Here is a 25,402-nt window from a genome sequence, read left to right as displayed (position 1 = left end):
TCTGTGGTGGGAAAGCGGCTGCTGCCCACCCTCCCCACGCCTCCAGAACCCCCCATCTCAAGACAACAAACCCCTCACCTGGCACAGACTGTTACAGAGAGCTTGAAAACATAACTAGTGTAAGAAAATTACGTATCATTACTTCTTAAAAGTTTTAACATTAATCATATTGAAAGGCCATATATATTTTTATTAACCACAATGATGTTGCTGTTAATTATAGTTACGTGATGGTAACCCATAAGCAGTTTTTTTCTGCTTGTATCCATCTCATTTTTGCACAGCTTGGGCACTGCTTTTGGTTTTACTTCATTAAAGACTATTGCTAATGATACACAGTCACTGACTTGAGTCTTACTGATTTTCATATCCCTGGCGTTGCCAGAAAAACCCACCCAAATCTAATGGGACAAGATATAGAGGCCATAACACGATTTCATTTGCTTTGAACTTATTGTGATTGTACATAGAGGTACAAGGTGAATGGAAAATGCTAATGTACTGATACAGTAGTGTTTGTATTGACACTACAGTCCTGCAAGTATCTACAGGAGGTCTAGTGAAAAAGAAACCAAGCCTGATTTTAAAAAGCGGACTTGCCCAACAGATATGACAAAACAAGCAGGAAGAGAAAAATATTTAGCGACATACCTGGAAAATATGGAATTCTTTTTCCACCCAATTTGTAAGCAACACCAATTTTAATTTCATCAAGGACATCAAGAATATCCAGTTTTGTCAATGCCAAGCTGTACAGAAAAACATTGTTTAGAATTACACACATGGTGACTCTCCTCTTTAATACTTTGTTTGTTTTGTTTTTCCCCTTTCTAGTTTTTAATTCACAAATCCAGCTCAGACAACCCAGCAAGCAGAAATACACAAATATATCAAATAGTGAGCATTGTTAATTGAATTCACACCTCTCGGATGAACACATGACTGAGTTACTAAGACACATTTAGTTCTAAATGCTTGGCTGTTCATACAGGTGCGCGGTGTTCAGCACATTAAAATGCAAACTGAGTACGTAAAGTGGCACTTACAGGACTTGGTTTGGGTGTGTATGATGTCACTTTACATCCCATTTAGTGATTATTTCTGTTACTTTTACTGATTAACAACAACTATAAGACAGACTTATTTACTAAATTACAACTTAAATAAAAAACTTCACAAGCATAACCTGGCTACTAAAATCACATGTACAGTCCAGCAGAAGGATCCCAGCCCAACTTTCAGTGCCTGGGCTGTGCTACCAGGGCTGTTATGTTAATGAACCTTTTCATCTTGTGAATGAACACACTGGAACACAAAAACAGAACCTGGACACCATATTATTCACTGATCATAATCAAACTGCATTTTAAAACTAGTCAGATTCTTTAGAAACAATATGTCAGACATTGCTTGGTAAAAAGAAGAGTAGCTAAAGATTTAGACAGGAATGTGCGTAACAGTCCATGCTGTATGTGCTCAGTAAGCATACGATGAACACAATGATTAAATGAAAAGACCTATTGGGAAAGAAGCAGCACAGAGCCAGTTCTTCAACTGTTTTGAAGTTTTTGTGTGTTAACCATCATAGTTACAAGAGATTACATTTTGTTGATAGAAGTGCAGTAATTGTATAGAACTGAAATGGAAGGAAACATAGTGCCTTCCTAATACTATTTCTACACAAACTAGAGCTGTGTAAGTTAAAGCAAAATAGCAATCCAAGTTAAAAAATATTTTAAAACCCTTCTGACAAATTAATGAACAAAGATCATGGTTCCTTCGTAACATTAGAAGCATAAACAATATTATGTTAAGCCAGTTTATAAGATATTGAAATGCCCAGGGTCATGTGTTTGCATATCTGAACAAGTTTGCCTGAATGCATTAATAAGTCCACACTTTATACGAACAAAACTGTAATGAAACTTTTGCAACTTTTGCTGAAAATACACATTAGTAATTAGTTATGAATTAATGGCTTGTGATAGTTACTAGCATTTTAGCATTAGACATAAGCTAGCTTGATGGCATTATGCTCTTGAACAGTTCCTTTAAACAGCCACTTTCCATTAAAATGTCAATTTAATACATATTTTTAATTATAAAATAATTTATCAACCAAGTAAGTTGCTCAGTTCCAATGAAAATAAAACTCAGCCCATTAAAAGCAGCATTTATAATACAATATGAGACTACATCTTTGTAAATAAATGAACCTGTCAGGACTGGAATGAGAGCTGAGCCAGTTGTTGTAACTTGGTGTCATCCCACTTATTTCACTTAGAGAGGTAGTGGTCCCAAATGATGTAGATCTGGGCTTACAAGTATGATCTACTAGAGTCAACCAAAGCTCAAAACCAGTGGGTTTTAGATCATGACGTAAGACAGTATGAAAGCACTGGATCAAGGACACCAAAGCAAGCTGTTAGAAAACTGATATATTAATCCAATCTACATTGGCCATCTGATGTAATCGAAGTGAAAACATATATATAAAAAAATCCACTGTTACAGTGTAAAATCACTTGATTTGAAAAAAAGTCAAAGGATAGATTAGATTATTATTAGCATTATGACACTTCTCAGTTGCCCATCGTGAATTATTTTATTGCTTAAAATGTAACACTTTACTGGACTTATATTAATGTTACCTACATATTTATTCTGCGAAGCACAAAATTATCACTTCCAAATGTAGCGCAAAATCTGTGATGCTTACGCAGTGAATCCGTTGATCATATGAGCATATTTCAAAATGACAAGATCTAACCAGCCACAGCGTCTCTTTCTGCCTGTAGTTACTCCCCATTCGTGGCCACGGGACTGTAAAAGATCTCCGATTTCCTAAAAGAAGGCAGAAAGAATGCTGATGGTATTTCACTGAAAAATAGCAGGAAAACAAAATCTACACAAATATAGACAAATAGCAAGACAAATATAGTTGTTCAATTCCAAGGGGGTTTTTTTGTAGGAAGAAAAAGAATAATTGAGTTTTATTAGGAGGGGACTAAGGTGAAGAATTAAGTCCCTTGTACACAAGATTTTCGTATTTCAATCACTAGCATTTCCAAAATACTTATTTAATATGACTATTTCATGTTCCAAGAAGACACTTTTCTTCCCTCTTCATCTGATAGGAAGATTTCCTTGAAAATTCAGCCCAGTTTACAGTTCTGTTTGTGTTTACTTTCTTCATCTACTCTTCTGGCATCTATTTATTTATTTTTTTTTTTTTGGCAGGGGGTAACACTGTAAACGCTTGGGACAAGATCAGTGCTTGTGCAATGTCTTGGTAAGGCTCCTTGATCATGCCTAGGGCTCCCAGGTTCTCCCACCATATGAAACTGCCAACTCTTCCCTTCTCGCCGTGTTTATAATGTGTTAAAAATGAAGGAGAAAGAAACTTTACACTCATGATTCATAAAACTAAAGGACATCACTGATCTATATGAGCCATTAGAGAATGGATTTTAGTGACTAAAACCTGAAGTTAGATTCAGATCACTGACCTGGAGATTGCTGTGTGCACAGCTCAATCGATACCCTGAGCTTTCTAGTTTCTTGATAATGAAAATACAATAGACAGTTTAAAAGAATCAAAATCTTTCCCCTTCTTTTTATTGATCAATTTGTGCATGACTGGTTGACATACACACCACATTTATTCTATAAGTGACACGGAACACAGGCTGTTAAGCACAGAAGTTGTATCTTGTAATTTAAACTTTCCTGCAATGCACTTACTGTTCCAGTCTACAACAAACTCTTGCCACTGAAATGTACCTACGATATTACATAAAATGATTAAATCTGTTTTCACATCATTCATTACAACAGAACTGTGGTCACTTGTCATATGACAACATCATCACACTCTGTTTCTCTCTTCTGAAGAAAAATACATGAAGTTTCTAATGTAGTTCTATGCTCTCCGTGAGTATCATCGCTTGGTGTTATTACTATGGTGCTTATTTATTGTTTGTATACCCTTACCCCATTCTATTGACCTTATTTTTTGGCAACTGTAGATATTGCATTTTGTAACATAAAACCTACATTAATCTGCTCAGTGGGGAAGGCTCCAATTCCCACCCGAGTAGTATAAGCCTTCACCACACCATACACATCACCGACGTGCTGGGGAGGAACACCAAGCCCGGTGCACACACCACCTATGGTGCAGTTTGACGAAGTCACGAAAGGATACGTGCCTGCCAGAAAAAACACAACAGCACAACCCTGTTTCAGCAAGATAACAAAGACCAGTTTTCCTCTATGAGCTGAAAGGAGATTTTCAACTAAACTGAAATAGCAGCCAGAGAGCAGGGCAAATTCTTCCTACTACACATCCTCATTTTGCTTTTAAGAGAACAAATTAAGCTGTTTTTCCCCAAATTGCTTCCTCCTGAATTGAATAATATGTATTTAGATTTCTGAAGCTCCACAGAAATCCACTCAAAATGAAGGATTTTTTTTCCACTCAAATAGCTGACATCCTAGCAATTTCTATAAGCATATTATTAGTGAGCAAGACAAATAAGAAAACATACTGCTTATACTTAAAGAGGTATCAAGTATGTGCAATCCGTTCCAACACGTAAGCTCTTCTGCCTTCATCCTTTGCAACTTTCACTGAGGATTGCCCACAAGGGGGAAATTTAAAAGAATCTCAATCTGACTCACAGCAGACACTGGATCTATTACAGCAGGCGTGTCAATCTCATTTTCACTGGGGGCCACATCAACCTTGCGGTTGCCTTCAAGGGGCCGAATGTAATTTTAGGACTGTATAAATGTAACTACTGATGTGGCCTCCAGTGAAAATGAGTTTGACACCCCTGTATAACAGGATGCTGCTGCTCTGTAAAGCTTTTTCCACTATCCTGTGTATCACAGAAAGTATTTCTGCAGCATCCGTGGACAGCCTGGTGGAAAGGACACAGACTGACATTCCCAGTGCTCCACACGAGCAGCTCTGAGTATCTGCAGCACATTTTCCAAGTCTTAAGAAGTTATTCATGGTCTCTACACTGTGACTCTGGATTGGAGCATCTCTCCAGTTCTTCATTTCATCTTCATGGAGACCTCAGTGGTTTAATTACACTTTTGGTAAGAGAGCAGAGGTCAGCTGAAGAGGTTTGGCCTTACAGGTTATCTGCATCAGCTTGATCCTCCCTCCTCTACAGAGGAATTATCATGGCAGCGCTGCAATGGCTGCCTGGAATGTACAGCAATGAGCACACACACTTAGAAGTAATAAAGACAAGAATATCTGGAGTGAAATTTTAACTCCACTGGACTAAGCTTCAGTAAAAATAAAATAAAAAGAATCAATATTTAAACGCTAAGCACTTAATCCTGATAATGATACAATCTCTGGTTTACTGCGTTTTACATTTGGGAGATCTGTTCCTATTAAAGACTATTTAGTTCCTCTATTTTCCTGCTGTTTGCAAAGCTGATAATAAACACAAATCAAAATAAAACTCTCTCTTAGGAGTTAAATTGAGTTTTGAATTTAACTTACCAAAGTCAATATCAAGTAATGCTGCATTGGCTCCTTCAACAAGAATCTTCTTTGGGGAGCCATGAAGAGCTTCATACATAAAATACACTCCATCACGAACCATGGGTCTTATTTTTTCAGCGTATCCCTGCAAATTTGAGTAGAAATGTCAGGCTCCCCTGACAATGGCTGGAAGTGGGGAACACTGTGTTCACTTTTGAAACATACAGATAGGCTTAACACATCATCTTTAATAACTGTGCTTTATCTGAAAAACACAACCATTAGCTTATATTCTATTGGAAACAAATCTATGTATTGAACTACTCACATTAAAAAAACCCATGATTTGTTATGGTATTAGAATGCTGTAATTTCTGTACCATTTCTGTTCACAGAAATGCTGTGTACCTACCTCATTCTGTTGCTACAGTCTCTGTATAGTGTGTCTGTAGTCTAGACACACAGAGAGTGGGACTTATAAACAGAGGAAGCTCCAAAATTTTAAAGAAGTAATATATATCTCACTACTCACAAATATTAAAAAACGTTTTTAGAGGAAGGGTGTCTGCTCTGAACAAGTGACAAAACTTGAGCAAGGTAGGAGCATCCGCTTTTCTTACATATTCATGAAAGACAATGTTTTAGCAGTGGCTCTTCTGCATTTATTTATAAAAATACGTTATTCTTGTAATACCAGGATCTTGAAATGCAGCTTTCACACACAATTCTTCAGCAAGCCTGGAAGTCTCTCAGACAGACTGGATCAGTCACAGCTGGAGACAGCTAACTGCAAGTGTCACCCTGTGTTCTCTTGGCTACGTTAACACAACCGTTAGTTTATGTCAAAAAAAGTAAAATATTATAGGAGAAATACATCATACACAAAATTGATTTTAATGGTCACAATAAGAGAACATTCTATTAAAAGGTATAGCTACTGCTTCTGAAAAGGTTTTATAATAACAAAGATATGCATTTTTCATTTAAACTAATTAACTGGGTTAATAAGTAGCAGTTCTGGTAAACTTCATTTTTACTTTAATTAAAATGAATATTATTCTTCTATATTTTCCCTGAAACTGAATAAGTATTAAAAGTGTTAAATCCTTACCTTTAGCTTTTTCAATTGCCCTTCTATATCTATTTCCAATGAGGGAAACATTGACTTGTATTGTTGTGCCAGATTTTTAAATCTGTAAAATATTGAAGTCATATCTATGAAGAACACTCTTTGAGCTTCATAGAACCTTTGGCAAGAACTCAGATTATATTATACACAGTATATACTAAGAGCTATAGGGATAAAACACCCAGAACTCAGCCAGTGCGTTTCCCAGTTTACAAAATTACATTCTAAACGATGAGAAACTCTGAAGTACAGGAAAGAAACACACACATTCTTTCCAGTTTTCTTCTCCTTCTAGACAACTTATATACAAAATTCAGACACATATTTAAAAACATCTCCTTAAAAGCAAATCTGGCAGCCAAAATGTATCACTCTTTCACATAATATTTAGAAATGAAAATAGTTGTACCTTGAAGAAAATTCATCAAAGTCAGAAAGGAGGTCACAAATTCGAAGGCCTGTTCGTGCAGCTTTGGAAGAATATGTTGGTCCAATCCCCTTCTTTGTTGTGCCAATACTTATTAAAAGAAACCCCACAAACATGTATAAATATATGAAAAATAGGTTTTATGCTAGGTAATTTTGTTAAAGCTCTTCAATATACCATATACTGGGTACAAGAGTGGAGACAAAACAAAGACTAGAGTTCTATAATAATAAATATACAACAACTTTCATGCTTCAGTGGATTTGCATATATGTTGCAGATATGCATGCTATGCAGTAAAGCATTGAGCCTTGAGTCTGGCTGAGACAAGCTTAGTTGAAACCATATCTGTATATACATTTATCATACACTAATATCCTGTGGTACTACTGGGTTCCTTACCACAAACAATAAGTAACAAACGTCATTTTCACAGTTGTAGCACTGTCTGGTTGTAAATACAACCAGTTCTGTGAGCGATCAAACTGGTTTCCTATGGCTTCGGCATTATTCTTACCACCTGTCCCTATGAATTGTTGCTGCAGCCTTCACCTTGATGAGAATAAAAAAAGTTGAAGCTATTTCCCTACCTGCATGCCTATTTCCATGAGTATTTTAGAAATACAGTAATTTTGAGATCTCTGTTTGTATGGTAGGTTCAGCTGAAATTGTTCAATGGGTTCAAAAACCATCAGAGAAAAACAGTGTTCATATAAACCTTTGTTCTTTCAGAAGCCAGAATAATGAAGTACGAATAGTTACATACTGTACTAAAGTGCAAGATTAAACCAGAAACTACTATCTCCATGAAGTGTAAGTGAATATACAATAAATGACTACAAGTGTGGAACCCAATCATGCCAACTCTTCAGACCTGACTCAAAAGAGCATCACTAGTCTGATATCAAACTGGATTAGAAACATCATTTTAATGGAAACTAATTTTGAGGATTTGGTAGGAATTTTAAAATGCCTCCATATGTTTCACAGAAGTGGAAAATGGAAATATGCATTAATTCATAGCCTGCCTTCTCAGTAATACCTCAGAGTTGGTTCACTAATGTAAGCAGGAGCAGAACAGAGCCACAGAATTAGTAACATCAAAGCTCTTTAGAGATACATTGCATTTCTGTTTCCCAAAATTACATCAAATTTTCAAATTAGCTTAATTGTTAATTAAATGAAGGTGCTAAAGATATTTACTTTTTTCCTTCTTGTGCTTGACGTTGCACTTCCTGGAGCCCATCTACTGCCTGGTGAAAGTCAAACACTGCAACGGAAAATCAAATGGACATAGTGGGAGACCAAAGGAAAAACAACATTCTTTAAATCACAGGCATCTATAATGTCATGACAAAGTGCCTTTGTTATCATTGATAGTGCACAGGCCTCCTCATGTGAAAACAGAGCAAGTTATTCCTTAAACGTTGTGAAACATCACTCTTCAGCAATCCAAATTCTATTATTATGTTTCAGACACACAACATAAAGAAACCGGATTAGATCAAATACAGGACTGCTCTGTGGAGTAATAATGTAGTTTAGCACCATGAGCTAAGCAATCATTTGTGAGATTTTTCCCCCAATCATCACTCACCTATATGTGCTCTATCTGATATAATCAGTCTTTTCTCCCAATCTTTTAAACCTGTCAGAAGACATAAGGAAAAGTACGATTTCAGCTGTGCTGATTGGTCAAACTTTCAGATTTGCTTTTAGTTTTCCTATATCTGTCTTCTAGTTTATATAACTTTTTGTTAAGAAGACTGTAGAAAAAATGGATAAAAATATATAATAAGTGAACAGCAAATATCAGCAATGCTTTTGTTTACAAACTTTTCTCATTTTTTACTTTTTCTTTTTGGTATGGACAAAGACATTCAGCACTTCTTAATGACAAAATGCTGTGGCTTACACACAATTCTTATTTTAAGGAACGATTTTTGTGTAACACTATACAGTAAACCACAAGCTTAATTTATGCCTCAGAAAATAGAGAATTTATATACATAGAATCATAAAACAAGGGACCTTAGAAGACCATCTGTCTCAAAGCAGAACAGAGTTCATACTTGGGCACGGAAAAGGGAACACAAACTCTGGTTAATCCATCTCAGTCTGAGGTCAAAGGGAGCTTTGCCACACATTTTAGGATTTTATTTTCTAACACGGTATCAAATGCCATAGAACTTCCTGAAAACCCATGAAAAAAATGCCTTTAGAAAAATCTGTCTGAAGATTACAACACTATTCAACATTTTAAATACCATTTTCCTCATTATTTAAAAATCCAGAATGTCATTGCACTGAGTATTTATGGTCAGAAATAAAGGCTTAAACAAACCCTCAACCTGGCTGGCACCATAAAGAAAGGTTAAAAATTACTCAATACAAACCTTTCTTTTCATTCTTTTCAGCTTCTTCAAACAGGCCTGGTAAATGTATAACGACTCCATTACCTTTGGGAACATAAATGATTTATTTTAAAGCAAGAAATTGAATACTCATTCTTAGGAGGTAAGGCATGAAAACACTTTGTCTGAAATTTTACTTAAAAAATAAGGCTAAGTTGGCCACGTATCTCATTAAGTGACCTTGAGAACTTTTGGGATAAATCCTGATTTTGAGTGGGCAGCTACAAGCCTGCTCAAATCAGAATGAACAGAGCTTGCTTGTCTCTTCGGCAGGTGGATTCTTGTCTTGGTCTGTCATGGACTTTGCACCACAACTTCAGCCTCAGTTCTCCACTGGTAAAAGCATAAAGAAGTCTGTGGCCTTACAACACTGACAAGCCTGTGCAACAGTATTTAAGTTTTCTGCAATATTCACGTATTTGTTTTAAACTCAGCTCAAACTATGGTGTAACACATCAGCAATGTCTTCGCCCTGCTTTTGAGCTACAATAAAGAATTGTGGAGGATTAGTGATGTAGTGGGCTGGAAACAGCTGCTGCTTCCTTCTTGGGAACATCAGAAATATCTGCAAGAGTCTGTCTCAGCCTAAATTTAGGATAACTTAAGTTACAGTCTTTAACTGACAAGGGAGTAAATTGGAAAGCAAGACAATACACCATATTTAGCAAAGAGAGAGAAAAAAAAGTGTTTCATGTATTTCAATCATCCATTCAGAAGTTATCAAATGGAACAAAACTGAAAATCCACGACTCACTAAAACTTACACTCATTTCTTGCACATTCTGTATACATTTTTTTCTGTCAGAAAGGATAATAACTTCGGACAAATAAAAGGCTTAAATGTGTCTATCACTAAAATGAGCTTAATGTTCAGTAAGGAATGCATACTTTTTATGATGCCATTTGCACTGAATATCTTTAGAGTGAAATACAATATCACCTGAAAAAGCTGGTAATATGAACAAAAAGAAGACTGGATGATAACCTGATAGAAAGAGTGGGGTCTTGCTTTCAGTTTTCTAGTAGCAGAAACTAAACTGACACTGAAAGCAGAATAACTCTTCGTGTTAAAGCAGCGATGAAATAAAAAGTCAAACAGCTGAACCTAAAGCAGATCCAAGACAGTAACTTATATGTTTTAACTTGTTTGGTGCTATAAAATATGGTTGCAGCTACCCACCATATAATGCTGTTTTATTTAATAAGTTCCAAAATTATCTTACCAATAAATGAAATTGCCTTTGGATTAATGATGCCACTAGGAAATAGGTGAAAATCGTATTCTTTCCCATCGACAACCACGGTATGGCCTGCATTATTTCCACCCTGCAACAGAAAGAAACACCACAAGATTAATGGCCTTATACCACCAATCTCAATACCCAGCAGATGATTTGACAAGATCATCTCTTTTTATTTACACATTCGTGTCTTAGGTCATTGCTTTCTCCACCCTACAGTTTCTTGAGCTGCTGTAGGCTTGTAAAAGGGGCAGAAAGATACCACGGAGTCAAGGCAGAACTAGGGCAGTGCAAGAATAAACGGAGGAATCCTGGTAGAAGATTGAAGAGAAATGAAGATCTCTGGGAACAAAACTGGATTGAAGTGCCACCCATGGAGTCCCATCTCTGACAGACCTACACAAGCCCGCCCTTTTTGGGCATCATCTGTGCACAGCCATTTCTTCAGGCTTAAGCCTACAATGCCCAATATTTCCCCTTGAACAGAAGCTCCTCCCGCCTGCCCACGCACAACCAGTCCCTGCATCTCTAGGGGTACCAGATGAAAGGTCTGTACAGAGTTGGGAGTCTGTCTGGTCTTTGCGGCTTCACAGAATCTCCCTGTCAAGGCATGACCTCCCCAGTTATGACCACCACCATTTTATGGAGTCTGCTACTACTCAAACCTTATCTGACCATCTACCAGACCTGAGAATGGGGGCTGGTATTTTCCTCAAGAAACTGATTTTTTGCAAACAGCTTTAAAAGAGAGTGATGAGACAACACACAAACTCAGGAAGAGGTAAAACAAGGTTATGAGTTGATTTGAACAGAAACACTACAGAGTTTTAAAAATTAAAGGTCCAGTTTTCTTAGCAGGCTTAATGTTCGTTGCTGTTCTGCCACGATTTAACTTTTTTGCCTGACTACTTGTTTGATGTGGTGCTACAGGCCTTCTATTTTCCCAAGCAATTATAAATCTTTGTGGATTTCATATGAGGTCTGAATGACATAGAAGTATCTTGAATGAGGGCATCTGCTGGAAGGCAAACTGAGACTTGTCACCGATAATTTGCAAATAATGAAGAATGTTGGTTGAATGAGTGGAGAAGTTGTATGAAGACTCTGAGAAAGGACAGTCATTTGTAAAAATTAATAATATAACACAGGTCTTTCCAGAGTTTCATTTACTCATTTGCCTATTTGTTTGCATGTAATATACAGAAAAACAGCAACTGAAATTTCTTTCGAAGTGTGAATATATGCTGAAACACAACATTAAGAAAATAAAAGCTACAGGATATGAAAAAAATTTCTAAGCTTTTTTTAAGCAGTGGGATGGAGAAAAACATTAAAAATGTGCCTTTAAATATAACAATAGTAATTCTCACATTTTTGAAGACGTGAACTCAACAATGAAGTTTAAGCAGATAAACCTGATAAGGGAGAATAGAGTAGGAGTTGTAACAGAAAAACTGGAGCACGCACAAATTTCATTTGATTTAGCAAACTGCTGGGTAGCTCATCCTTGGGCTATGAAGGACTCCCAAGTGTCTTGATAATGCAGAGTTATTACTTGTCCAGACAATCCTGAAGAAAACAGGACCATCCCTGGGTATTTAGCTTGCCTCCCAGATATAATAAGCCAGTTGTAGGAACCCGGATCTAGTTAAAGGTACTGAACTACCTAGCAGGCTAATAAATCATGCAGGAGACTCCTTTACATGATATTTAAGAGGTCTGAGACTGGATGGATTACACTGTTTGAAACACTAGTTTATTTTACTATAGTGGTCTCAGGTTTAAGAAAGAGACTAATAATTTCTGAGACAATCAGCTTTGCTTTCCTGCTTGCCTGTAGGCAATGGCAAGACAAACATTAAGAGAATGAATTCCATCATTTAACACTGATTTAATCTCTACTACAAACAACAACTTTCAGATTTCCTGAGAAAATGGAGAACCAGGCTCCTTCAAAAGTGTTTGCTGTCACTAATACCATAGTTACATTCCACTTTTCTTAATCAACATGAACAAATGAAATCAGGCTTTAGGACTCACAATCTGAGATAACAGTGCTCCCAAATTATAGTCAGAAGTGTTTTCTGGTATCCAAAATTTTAGAAGGTGGGATATACCAATACGAGAAATTTTATGAAAGATAGTTTATGGTTTTGGAATTTTTCCTGAACTACTGATACCCAGACAAATGCTGTTTCTCTCTTTAGCAAACGCTTAAAAAGGGATTTAGTCAATCAGCTGTGAAAGCTGGCATACATAGAAGAAAATGCTGAAGTGCAGAAACATCAGCAGACACGATGCATCCTTTAATTGTCAAAATATCTGAATCCACTTTCAGTCCCTCTGGATAGACAATATAAACCAAGAATCCAGTGACAAACCTTATAAAACAGCACTTTTCTAAATCTAAAGCTAGTGTTGACAGCTCTGGAACCGTTTTTGTGCACCGCTCACATTGGTCTGCATTTTCTAAACAAGTGTCTTCCAAGTATATTTTTCCAGCTCAGTTAATTACATTTTTACAAATACAATTGAAGTGGTAGCAGAGCACTGAATTGCCCATCACACATGATCTAACTTGCAAAACATACTGCTGGTCCGATGAGATACTTTCAATTTATTATCTGGTCATCTCAGTAATTTCTCACGTTCAGTTTCATAGATATTCTATTAATAACAGCATACTGGCAGTCAAATAGCTCAGATATTAAAGATATCTACTCCTTTTCTAATTTTACTTGACTTCTAAGAGTCCATATAGGGTCTATATGAGCCATTTATTTTGCTAATCAAGTATAAAAGCTTGCGTGGGCTTAATCTGGAGATTACACAATTGAGGGAAATGCCTTGCACACTGCAGTCATGTAAGAGCCCTTCTTTTCCCTCAAATGGTATTTCAGTAAAGTGATGTCAAGCACTAACACACCTAGCGACCGTATTCTCTGGACCCTCAGGATGCTTCTACTTAGACCAAGGTCTCTCTGCTTGGCCCTGGATAATGAGCTTCCATTTAATATCCAGACCCAGTCCACAGAATCTCTGCTATGTATCACTGATCTCATGTGAATTTTATTTGTCTTTCATCATTTGCAGTTTCCTATGTCTTCAGAGACCATATCTGCCGCCTTTTGTGGTTCTTCAAAAGTTTCTCTGACAAGAGTAATGTTCTTACTGATTAATGAATGATGCCACTTTGGCATCATCTGTATTGCAAAATGATAGTATGACCAGAAATAACAACTAGCATTCACTTGCCAAATCTGGAAAGCCTGGGCATTCCCACTAAACTCCTCCAGAGAGGGAAGTTCTGTTCCCAAGAAGGAACCATTCGGTGAGCTCTGGAAGCTCCGAAAGGCTATGAGTGTAACTGGGATGGCAGCAGCACCTTGAACATCAGCATCCAGTTCAACCTGAGACCTGCAGTGATTCCAACACGTTCAGCAGCACTCGTGTGCCTTCTGTAAAGCCACTTTAATCTCCAGTGACTCTATTAAAACTGTAGAAAATGCAGGAAAACTACCAGGTACAGGTGTTTGGGGCTATCAGTTACAGCAAACTGCAGCGATGAAGTGTGACTTGAGAACTAGAAAGTATTAAGCATGCCAAAGACAACATGATAAATCCCTTAGCACAGTAATAAAAAGACCTAAATATCATTTAGGAAACTCATCTCTAGAGAACACAGAAAATTCTTTTTGAGTGTGCAGCCACAGCTGCCGATCTCCGTATCAGTTATGTTAAAGATTCAGAGCGGAAAAATGCTTGTTTCTACCAGTATTTGGTGGATGTTAAAGTTCCCCACATTCAAATCAGGCACCTCGGAAAAAATAACTCTCATTTAAGTCATCCATAGCCTATAGTGGAAAATTAGTATTCAGCCTCTTGGAAGTACCTGCATTGCCTAACAAATCAGTTTTGATTATCTTTGAAAGCACTAGAAATTGAGACTCTATACCAGCATTCAATACATATGATTTCAATATATTCTGCCTAAGGCATGCTTTATTACCTGTAGCACTGCAAGCTATACCTCCTTTCTTCTAAAATCCAGCAGACCATGAGTCCATGAGACATGGTTTAAATTCAACAAGCTAAGATGCCTGTCATTCCAGGTTGGAAAACAAGTTAGTTAATGGAAATAGTTGCAACATTACGTTTTCAAGAGTTAAACAGCAGGAAACATACTAGGCACTATTTTCAGAGCAGAGTTATCCTATATGGTGAGGCTTTTTGTTTGTAGGGTTGGGTTTTTTTTGTTATTTCCCCGATTATTTTTAAAGAATGCTTATGTTGGACACATATAAAAATGGGATTTTCTCCTGAAAGATTTTAATCTATATTTTCAGACTTCTAATAATCAAAGTGTTAAGTTGCATGCTGTCCCAATACCAGAAGGAGCTAAAGGAACTTAAGCTGCCTCACAAAACATCCAAATTTTTTTTTCAAGTCCATTATTTAAAAAGAAAATACTTTTCAAAGCTTTTCATGTGCTGACATATTTGTGATACTGGATTCTTCCACTGAAGTGATGTACTTTGATTACTGTTCTAGAGGATGTGAACATGAGCACTGCCATCAATAAACTAAATTGAGAAGCTATTCCATTTTACCAGTGTTAACTGTATGCTTGTATAAATACTACCTTTCAGAGAATTAATAATTGTTACGAAGAGCATGGCAGAGGATAACACAGTCCTTATCTTGTTAGTAGAACTTAGACAAAAGATGAAGCAGCAAATCCACCTTTCAAAGTGCTCAGCCATTTCAAGGTTGATCTTTTAAAAATCATTGATTCTCTGCAGTTGAAACATCCCATGGTAGAAGCAGAATTTCTATTCAGAGCAGCAGTGAAGCTGTTCAGTACCTGCAGCAGGAAGCCTATGAAACATGTTTGAATAGGAATGAAGCATGTCCTGATGCTCAGAGGTGTTTCTGCCTGCTCTTGCCAGCCAGGCAGTGCAAGATGCTGCATTCTGCACATGTGGGAGAAGCGTTTCCAGATACTCTGGTTTCTGCTGGTTAGCACATCCTTCATCTGCTCACTGATCCCCACAATGCCCCAGAACAACTTGACTAACAAACTAGACTGATACAAAAATCAGCGGAGCACATCTGAAATGCCTTAGAACCTGATGATAGTTTTAAACTAGAACTCACAACAGGTATGTCTCTGATGTGCCCCACAGGGATCAGTTCTCACCCTCTTCTTGTTAGCAATATTAATCAACGCAATGAGGAAAATCTAAATCAACTATTATTTGAGCGGTGTACCAGCAGCGTGCAGCAGTCTGAGTTCCTTGGCCAATTGGTATAAACAGTGAACGTATAATTTTTCATGAGCAGGTCTGGAATAAATAAATTAAAAACAAAAGGACAGGTCAGACTTTGGATGGGAGGTGTCTATGCTAGGAAGCATGTGGAGGTTTTTGAACACAGCTTCAGTACCAGTTGATATGCCTAATGCAAGCCTTGCATGTATAAATGGGAATATCAAGCAGGAGGAGATTGTATTACCTCTCCTTTTGGCCATGGTGCAACTGCTACTGGAATACTGTGTCCTTGGTACTCAGACAAGATTACAAGATGACCCTGTCTGGCATTATAATCTAAGAATTTATAATCTAGGAATTGGAATAACAGCTATAAACCAGTGGTTTGGGAAGACCACATCTGAAAACAAATGCTATGATTCCTGTTCACCTCTTTTCATTCTAAGTGTCTCAGCTCTACAAATTCCATCCACCAACGAAGCAAAACATTTTCTGAAATTCAACCGCATCTGCTGGCCAAATACCTCTCATCACACTATGAAACAGACTATAAAATACTTCCGTTTTCTTACCTGAATGGTGCAATTTTCTGTCTCTTAATTCACACCACTGCAAATGAGTTTAGAACGTCATTGGATTTTAAAAAAATCCAACATACGCATAAATGCAATGCATTAAATGCTTTGAATGCTCAGACCTTTGGACACAATGGCACAAAATCACCTGTGTGTGAAAGCTTTCATCAGATGACTGGGAGTGCTGTACATTCTGGTTGGGAGGCACTGCCTTTGGTGTTTGTTATATTTTCCTTTACTGCAAGTTTTTTCTTGCTAATTTTTCCAGTTAAACTGTTACCTGATACCCACCCAACTCACCCCAACTTGGTTCCAGGGAGTGGATCACAACTTTCATTTTTTTCTAACCCAAGCCATTGCAAAGAGCTGGGTTAGCAAATAATCAGAAGTACACTTAGACCAGAATGACTGACAGAGCGGTGATTTTAAAGCTACGGCGGTGACAAGGAGCTGGAGTGAGTTGCAAGTATTTATCTCCTGACACGAGTTATCATCAGCCAAATGTAGCTTGGCTTGTTCTTCTTCCCAAATAATACGTTTGCAATAACAGTTTTGAGTAAGGACAACTCCGCACAGAACTGCTGTGTCCGATTCCTGCATCTGCTCAAGTGTGTTCCTGCTGTATCTCTTCTCACTGCCTCATAGAATAAACAAAAATCACAGGATCCCACCTTCCCCATTCAAATAGTGATCTCTTCAAAAACTCCTTAATTCCCATGGAAGGAGACCTAAAGCCTAAGGAGCTAATTAGTATTATTATAGACACAAACAATCGAGAGACAAACTGAGCAAAACTTTTGACCTTTAAAAGAAATATATAAAATAATTATAGTGCAAATATCCAAGCCTGAAGCTTGTATCATATTTTGCAGTAATAATGTAGTATTTTTCCTTTACTGCAAAGAAAAAGTGGCCGTAAATTATATTCATACCTTGGTCTCCCTAAGTATCTGAAAAACACAACTGGAAAAGGCAGGTCTAATTCAACTCAGGTTTAAACAGCAATCAGCGTAGGCAAACTAGACAGTTATAAACTCCACTTATCTTCTCTCAAACAGAATTTAAAGTTTCGTCCAACCATATGAAAACAATCTGCTCCAACAGACCACTGCAAAAACACCACACTACTACAGCAGAAGATGAAAATAACAAATTCAAGGTAAATTGATAGAAAATGCTCTAGTGGAAAAAACATTCCGACTAATGTTAGCAGAATCCTAAAAGAAAGGAAATCAAACACATGGATAAACCTAGATATGTCTGCTAATCTTCAGCCCTCTCTTCTGCAGAGGTGCAGTCATGTCCCTGTAGGAAGTAATACGATCCAAGGATATGAACATAACTTTTCTTATATCTGTAAACAAGTAACAACAGCTAGTGAGTTACGACAGGAATGAAACAGAACAGATGTCATTTCAGCTTAATTTTCAGTTGCTTTCTTTTGATGCTTGTACAGGATAATAAATTTATCAAGCTTTATAAAGGGGATTGAAAATTAAGCTCGCTTTCTTATGGAGATTTGGAAACTTTAAACCTGACCTTCTCATACAGTATTTATAATCCTGGAGCTCCTGAGATGATCTCGCTGATGCCCAGAGGAGAGGCTAGTTTAAAATAGCAATGTCACCAAGTTCTTCTAAAGCCTAAAATGATACTGTGTAGCATGTACGTATTGTATAAGCAAAATGAAAAGTAAAATTTGGATAAAATATCCAACAAGTTAGAGCTTGCAACAAAATGTTTCAATTTTGAAAGGGTGCATCTCTTTATTGTAGCTAAGAAAACCAATGCCCACACTTAAAGAATCCTCTCCTGTGTTAAGCAGCAAAATATAAGCTAGTTGCTTTTCTGCAGGGAATCTTGCAAAAATTACTTAGAAAGGAATATGTCTGTATGAATGTACATGTGCGTGCAACTGGGATTATCAACCTTCCCAAACATTAGAGAAATCAAAACCCACAGTCCTGCAGTCACTGCACACTCGTGACTCCAAGGTCATCAATCTCTGCACTGAAAATCATCAAGCACTAAATCATTAGGAGATTAAAGTCTTTACATGATACTTTATCCTATAGGGAGAAATTACTAAATATCAGGGTTAGGTCTCACTGAAAGGAGAATAACACAATCCATACACACAGAGAAAAACAGTAGCCAACGAGCCCCTGTAACTCTATGCAGTCATCACATAAAACTGCCCTAATTTAATCCCCGTTGCAAACAGTTCCAGCAGCCCAGGATCAATAGGGACAGTCACAACAACGTGCAGCTGCTTTGCCCAGCCACGTCAGCAGCACGACGGGGGAATAAGGGAAATAGTCCTGTCTCGCACCTAAACCACTGGAAAAAAACTTGTTCTCTGGCAGTTCTGCCACGTTTGGTTTTTATTTTCCAATCATTTGCCCACAGTATATTCCTTTGCATTCTTCAAAGTACTATTTCTAATATATATGGTATTTACTTTTCATTCATGAAAACACTAGAACAAGAAAATAAGGCAACTGCCAATAATACACAACAATTATTTGTATGGAAAGTGTTGGGCATGTCCTTTACCCCTTCCTGGATTGTTCTGTCATGTTGCAATGGTATCTCAAACCCAAACCATTGCTAAGCTTTTCCTGCTGGTTAGGCCCTCTCAATCTTATTTGTTAACACCCACTACATCAAGAAAACTAGAGACTCAACACCCTTGGGGTATAACTTGGTTAAATCTCTTCAGTCCAAATAACTGCGAACTACTCAACCATTAACAGCAAGTTTTTCTGGCACCTTTTTCAACTTCCTCAGCTTTTCTTCAACAATAATTTTTGTCTATCTGTCTGAAAAGATCGGATGATGCCTCTCTAAAACCAAAGTAGCTCTTAACTTGAAAGCATACTGACTTGGATAGAGGAAACATTTTTAAAAGTGACTGCATAATTAGTGAAAAATAAAAGCACATTAATATGAGAAGCTAAAGAAACCTAATAACAGCTCTTCTTATTGCAACCACATTCTTACAATTTGGTGTTGTTTCTTCAACACCAGCTCTTGAAGGGAATGCTGGTAACATCAGGCAGATTGTTTCCAGGCTTCCAGATGCCAGAAGTGTCACAGGTCTGACACATCCAGCACTGGCATGGGCAGCACTAGAACAGCAGTGCCAAATGAAGGCTTGAAAGAAGTCTTAAAAACTGTCTTGGACTAGTCCCTGCTGCTGAATCATTGTCACCGGTTTCAGTATGAAGTGAAGGAAAGATACTAATTCCTGCTCCAACTGTTTCACCAATCTTTTCAGTAACTGAGATCAAACCCACTGCAGGTAATGATTATTATCACAGGGGCTCTACCAGTTTACTAGCAACATTTTCCATATCTTTCACACTGAGATTTTAGAAATCTTCTCTCTTTCCTCTCCTTCAAACTTCTAATCAAATTGTTTAACGGCATTTTCCTCCAATGCTTTTGGATATCTTTTTGAAAAACAATTTATTGCACGAGAAAACTTGACCAGAAAAGGCATAATTGTTTAATCTCCATAACTACAGGAATTCCTAGACATTCTTGGCACACACTTGTATTATAAAAGAGCAAATATCTCATCAGTAATTAAACATTATCAGCAAAGACGCATGGTACTTCTGCCATTTATGTCAACGCATGCTATTTGCTTTTCCATTTGCACTCATGCAGAACTGCACTGTACATACACTCAATGAAAAATTATTATTACAAGTGTATCATGCATAGTCTCTGCTAGAACTGTGTGACCGCCAGCTGTCCTCAACTGTGAACTTATTCCAGCAGTGCTATATACAACTCTTTGGGAATAGTTTAAGTGGTGCATTTGGGGGTCCATCACCCCAGCATCTGTGCCAGTTGACTGTTGGGTCATGCTCTAAACCACATCTGTGGAAATCATCTACGTAAACACAGGCAGGCAAAACCAACTGCAAACCAGAGCTTTTAAGGTAACTGTACAACAACGTGTGAGGTGAAGTGCAAAACAGCTGGATTGGGAGCGGCCACTGAAGAAATCACAATGTGAAGGCACATTTTGAACAATGCCAAACTTCTTTTCTTCAGTAGGTGCATCCGTATTACTTAAGCTTAGGACCTCTTGTTCTATGACAACAGAGTAAGAGGCTGGGAAAAATGTCAAATTCCTTCTTTATGTCTGATGTTCTCTCAGCTAGAAGCTTTACACAAATGCACAAACCCTATTCTTTAAAAAACAAAACAAAACAATCAAAATGAAACATTTGCAGCGGACCTCTTTGATTGTATCCTTCTGTAAAAACATACCAGAGATCAAGCGTTGCACAGCATAATGGGACAGTTCTATACCCCAGGAGGCCACAATAAGAAAAATATCAGCCTCTATCATTCTGCTTCTGAATGTCTTTGCTTGCTGAAAGAGCAATTTAGAGGAAAAATGTTCTTGATGTTCTTCATTAATAACCCAAACTTAGATAAACCTACTCAGTTCCTTAACAGCCCTAAACTGCCTGTTGTTATTAATCCATTCAGAAATGGATTTTCTGGTTGTTTATATGAGTATGTGTGCCTGTGTATCTGGTATTTTAATGAAAGCAGCCTGTGAAAAGTTTTGCTCAAGCATCATTTTTGAGATTATCCAGAGATCTTTCACCCTTATTGAAACATTCCATTTCAAGTATATGGGTGAAATGAAATCAATTACTTCAAGTGAACTAAGATTTCATATTTAATTTATGCCACATATTTCAGGGTTTCTAATGTGAAAAATTAAGCGAATTATGGTGTGTACCTAATTTGTTTTGACCTAGACTGTGTAAGTACTGAGAAAGACTGAAACAACATGATCACCAAACTGAGATTTTTCAATTCCTGTGAAATTAAATCCTGAAAGTTCAGGAAAATTAAATAATCTAGGGTTTTAATGCACAATTTTCTTTATTTAACATATTTTGAAGCCTCCATTGTGCCGTTAAAGGACTTATTTGCCTGCTTGCCTTTCTTTCCAATATCCCAGGAAATATTACTTCGTTTCCTCTGTAGCAATCTAGTTGTCACAGATGTTTCTCATGAAACCAACACACTAAAAATACTTGAGAAACATTTAATGAAAATTATTTCCTTTCATAGAAATATTAGGGAAGTACTATTTCAAGAAAGCTTTTCAAACTCCAATTCAGCCCAGGATTTGAACTCCTATTCAAAAGGTGGGGGGGGGGGGGAACACAATACAACCCCTTTTTTAAAACATTAGCTCAAAGAGTATCCTGCCATGATGAAGGATTAATGTAGCTGAGACACTGTTTTAAAATACATAAACATCCCCCTTTCAGACATTCATTTTCTAGCTTTTCCTACTTCCATGTCGTTGAGGACCAAAACAAGCTGTTGAACACCATTTTCATCAATGTCTCAGAAAATGGGGTGCACAGGACATCAGGAAATAACCTTGTCAATCTAAACAACAAAAAATTCCTGATGGAGCTTTTTCTGGTATTTTGGCAAAAATCTCTTAAGAAGCAAGCCATTCAGGATTTCTTTTCAAAGCAATCTGTTCTAATTCTCAAGTGCTATCACACTGAGAAAGTATTTCTTAGTTTCTAGGAGGAACGTGACACAAGCAAGATCCTGGTGCAAATGCTGAGTTTTTTCATGGCAATATGCAGCACTAATGAATTCCCCCTCAAACTGATTACACCTGTAAGTTAATGACCTACCATTTTCACTCAGAGAAATCAACATTTCAAACAGAAACATTTCATACACTGTTACCTACTTGCATGATTGGCTTTGAAAGTACAAAATATTAAACTACTAAGATGGCATCTTTTTTAAAAAGCATCCTCAAAGTTACCAGATGCACAAAACCCCCACTTAAATACTAACAACCCACCCACTTCTCATTTAAGTTGTATAATTTTTGCTACTCAGAAGTAAATCATTATTCATATTTTCTCCTTCAAATGTTTCATATTCTCCCCTGAACTCTAATCCTGAAGACCATTAAATCAGTGTATTAGTAATCTTATTGTAGTCTCAAATACACAGTGTGTGTGTGTGTGTGTATCTGTGTACACTTTTCTGAATAGAGTCCAGAGCAATTCTAGATCCACCCTCAGGCTATGGAAAGATGATCTAGATGTGCCCAACACCATATTAAACCATCAAAGCCATCTTGCCTGTTGTTAACACACTAATCCTACCGACACACTCACGCACTCAGGGTCCTTCAAAGGGTATTCTGAGCCTGCACCTGGGGCCATGCTTTGCAAATTAGTTCTCCGGATGGACGGCAAATCCATCTTGAAAAAGGTCCCAAGGCATCCCTCAGAAGTGGGTCTAAAAAGAACTAATATGATTTCTTGCAGTTGTAACAGTAAACCCATGAGAAAGCACTGATTGTGGCCTATATAAAATGCTCCTCCTCAGCTAAAAGCTAAATCTTGTTTTCTCAAAGCAGTTATGAGACCTGTGTTTAAATTCCTAGCAACAGCTTACTGGGGGGGAGGGGAGGGAGAAGATTGAGAAGTAACTATAGTCTTGATAATATATATTTATTAGCTAACTTGTGCATGGAAACTTCTCCCCAAGGTGATTCAAGATCCTGTGAGTTTAATGTTCCAATTGAAAATACTTCCTCGGTCTTCTAAATACTTAACTCTCATTACAACATTTATTTACACCATATACTTAATGACACAAACATACCTGGATTTATCATCTCAGATTCAAGGATATCTGTAGCTTTTCAGTAGCTACCATGCATTTTAAAGCGGAATAAATTTTATGGTACATACCAAGTGAGCTGAAATAAGCTGAATACTTATTAATGTGGTCATATAGTTTACAGGGACAACTGAACAGATTCTCAGTTGTGTTCATCTAGTATGTTCATAATTAATGTTTGAAAGCTGTTCTTTTAAAAGCTATTGCTATTATTTGGGATCACTTTTGTGTCTAATTTGGTTTGTACTAGGCAAACAGTTTTAAGAATCCTTGGATTATATTCAATTCAAAAATACATATAAGCAAAGACATGTAAAATGTTCCGTGTTTTCATCAAACTGTTTAAATCTTGTATTTTTACATAACTTATTTTTTGCATTTTACTCATACCCCACTTTAAAATATTTCTTATAATAAACTTCCAGGCGTTCTGCAGGGAACACAACCAGCCTATCCAAAAAAAGACCCTGCAGCAAAACTTGGAAAAACTCATGGTGTTTATTAGCAGCCGGTCGTCAAGCCGCTTCTTCACGTTTCTTTTCCCGGCGAACCCACAAGCCCGGAGACCCCCACCTAGCCCTCTTCCAGGCAGCGGTTCAGCCTTGCAAGCAGCCGGCCCCACCCGAGGCTCCGGGGCTTTGCTCCTCAACAGAACCCAGCGCCAGGAAGCGCCCAGAGCGCAGCCGGTTCCCCGCGGGCTGCGGCCCCGCAGCCCCGCCCCAGGCAGACGGTCCCGGTCCCCGGCCCCCCCCGCCCGCCCGCCCCCTCGGGATCTTGTGTCGCTTATCGTGAAGGGTCAGCTATTTATATTTATAGTTCAGAGCTTTTTCTTTCCGACTGGCATTTCGAGGAGCAACCGGGGAGAGTTGGGGGGGTTTGGGGGAGGGGGTGTACATGGATGCCCACCGGAGTACACTCGCGTCCCCCGGCTCGCTGCGGGAGAGGTGACGAGGAGAAGCGATAAGGAGCGGGGAGAGGCGGAAGAAAACCTGCAGGAGCGGCAGAAGATAAAGGCGGGCAGACGGAGGGAAACGGGATTTGAGGGGAGAAAGGGGAGAGCAGCACGGGAGAGAAAAGAGGGGACCCGCAAGGGAAGGAGGGCGGCGGGCTGAGGGGAGCGGAGGTTAAAGCGGGGGCCGAGGAGAGCACGAAACGCAGGGCAGGGGACCGGCGGACAGAGCCGGTCCGGCACCCACCTGGCACCGGCACACAATGTCCGACTCGGTGGCCAGCAGGTCGACCACCTTGCCTTTGCCTTCGTCCCCCCACTGCGCCCCCAGCACCACCGTCACTTTGTTACCGCCCGGCTCGCTGCGCGCCCGCTTGACCCCGCCGCCGCCGGGGTGGCTGCTGCGGTCGTTGGACGCTCGGGTGCCCGACATGGTGGGAGGGAGGGTGGCTGGAACTGGAGCCGGCGCCCAGCCCAATCTCCGCTCGCCGCCTGCGCCGCCGGCCTTTAACGGCGCCGCCACCGCCCGCCCCGCGCGGCGCGCTGACGTGAGGGTCCGGCTGCCCCGCCGGCCGCCCCGCCGCCGCGCACGGCGACACTCGCACCGTGTCCGCGCACGAGTGCGCACACACGCACAGGCTCCGCACACACGCACGCACCGACCTCCGAGGCACAGAGGCTGTGGCACTGTGGGGCACGCGTGTGACGGGCGCCTCAGAGGGACATGGGCCCGTGTCACCCTCAGACACACGCGCTTGTCTGAGGCAGCCAGGCCTGTGGCACAGACGGACAGACAGGCAGACGTTGGGCTGGGTCATGCGGGCTTGCGTCATGTGAGGCACACTCATGCAAGAGTCTGAGGTATATGGCTCTGTGACACAGGCAACACGCGGGTCCGAGGCATGTGGCTGTCACGGTGGTTTGAGCCCCACGGGGCTGTGTCTCGGGGACACAGAGATACGTGCCATCCTGAGGTGCGTGACTGTCACTGCGATGCATGAGCAGTCCTGAGGTGTATGTGACAGTGACACAACTAGATGGGCTCGTGAGCTGGTGTTATGCACAGGAGCTGCATCACTGTGAGACACACATGGAGTCCTGCAGCACCCGAGCCTGTGTTGCTGACAGACAGACAGACACTGGCCTGAGAGACATGAGCCACTGTCACCACAAGAGAGGTGTT

At 39.0% G+C, this 25,402-nt stretch overlaps 1 protein-coding gene across 1 annotated transcript in view; it reads right to left on the bottom strand.

The window, feature by feature from the left end:
• The window catches only part of ADSS1 (adenylosuccinate synthase 1), a 30,073-nt gene extending 5,359 nt beyond the window's left edge, over positions 1-24,714 (bottom strand). Inside the window, exons 1-11 of the mRNA XM_065839199.2 lie at positions 24,467-24,714; positions 10,703-10,805; positions 9,462-9,524; positions 8,663-8,713; positions 8,269-8,335; positions 7,048-7,155; positions 6,621-6,702; positions 5,528-5,654; positions 4,057-4,211; positions 2,720-2,844; positions 652-749 (exon numbers count right to left, since the gene is read on the bottom strand). Of these exons, the coding sequence (XP_065695271.1) occupies positions 652-749; positions 2,720-2,844; positions 4,057-4,211; positions 5,528-5,654; positions 6,621-6,702; positions 7,048-7,155; positions 8,269-8,335; positions 8,663-8,713; positions 9,462-9,524; positions 10,703-10,805; positions 24,467-24,652 (1,165 nt within the window). The 5' untranslated portion in view covers positions 24,653-24,714. The remainder of the gene's footprint in view (positions 1-651; positions 750-2,719; positions 2,845-4,056; positions 4,212-5,527; positions 5,655-6,620; positions 6,703-7,047; positions 7,156-8,268; positions 8,336-8,662; positions 8,714-9,461; positions 9,525-10,702; positions 10,806-24,466) is intronic.
• Between the last annotated feature and the right edge of the window lie 688 nt (positions 24,715-25,402).

This window comes from Patagioenas fasciata, chromosome 5 (assembly GCF_037038585.1).
Source record: "Patagioenas fasciata isolate bPatFas1 chromosome 5, bPatFas1.hap1, whole genome shotgun sequence".
Classification (NCBI taxonomy): Eukaryota; Metazoa; Chordata; class Aves; order Columbiformes; family Columbidae; genus Patagioenas; species Patagioenas fasciata.
Note: the sequence above shows the minus strand (reverse complement) of the source record. Positions and strands in the feature narration are given on the sequence as shown.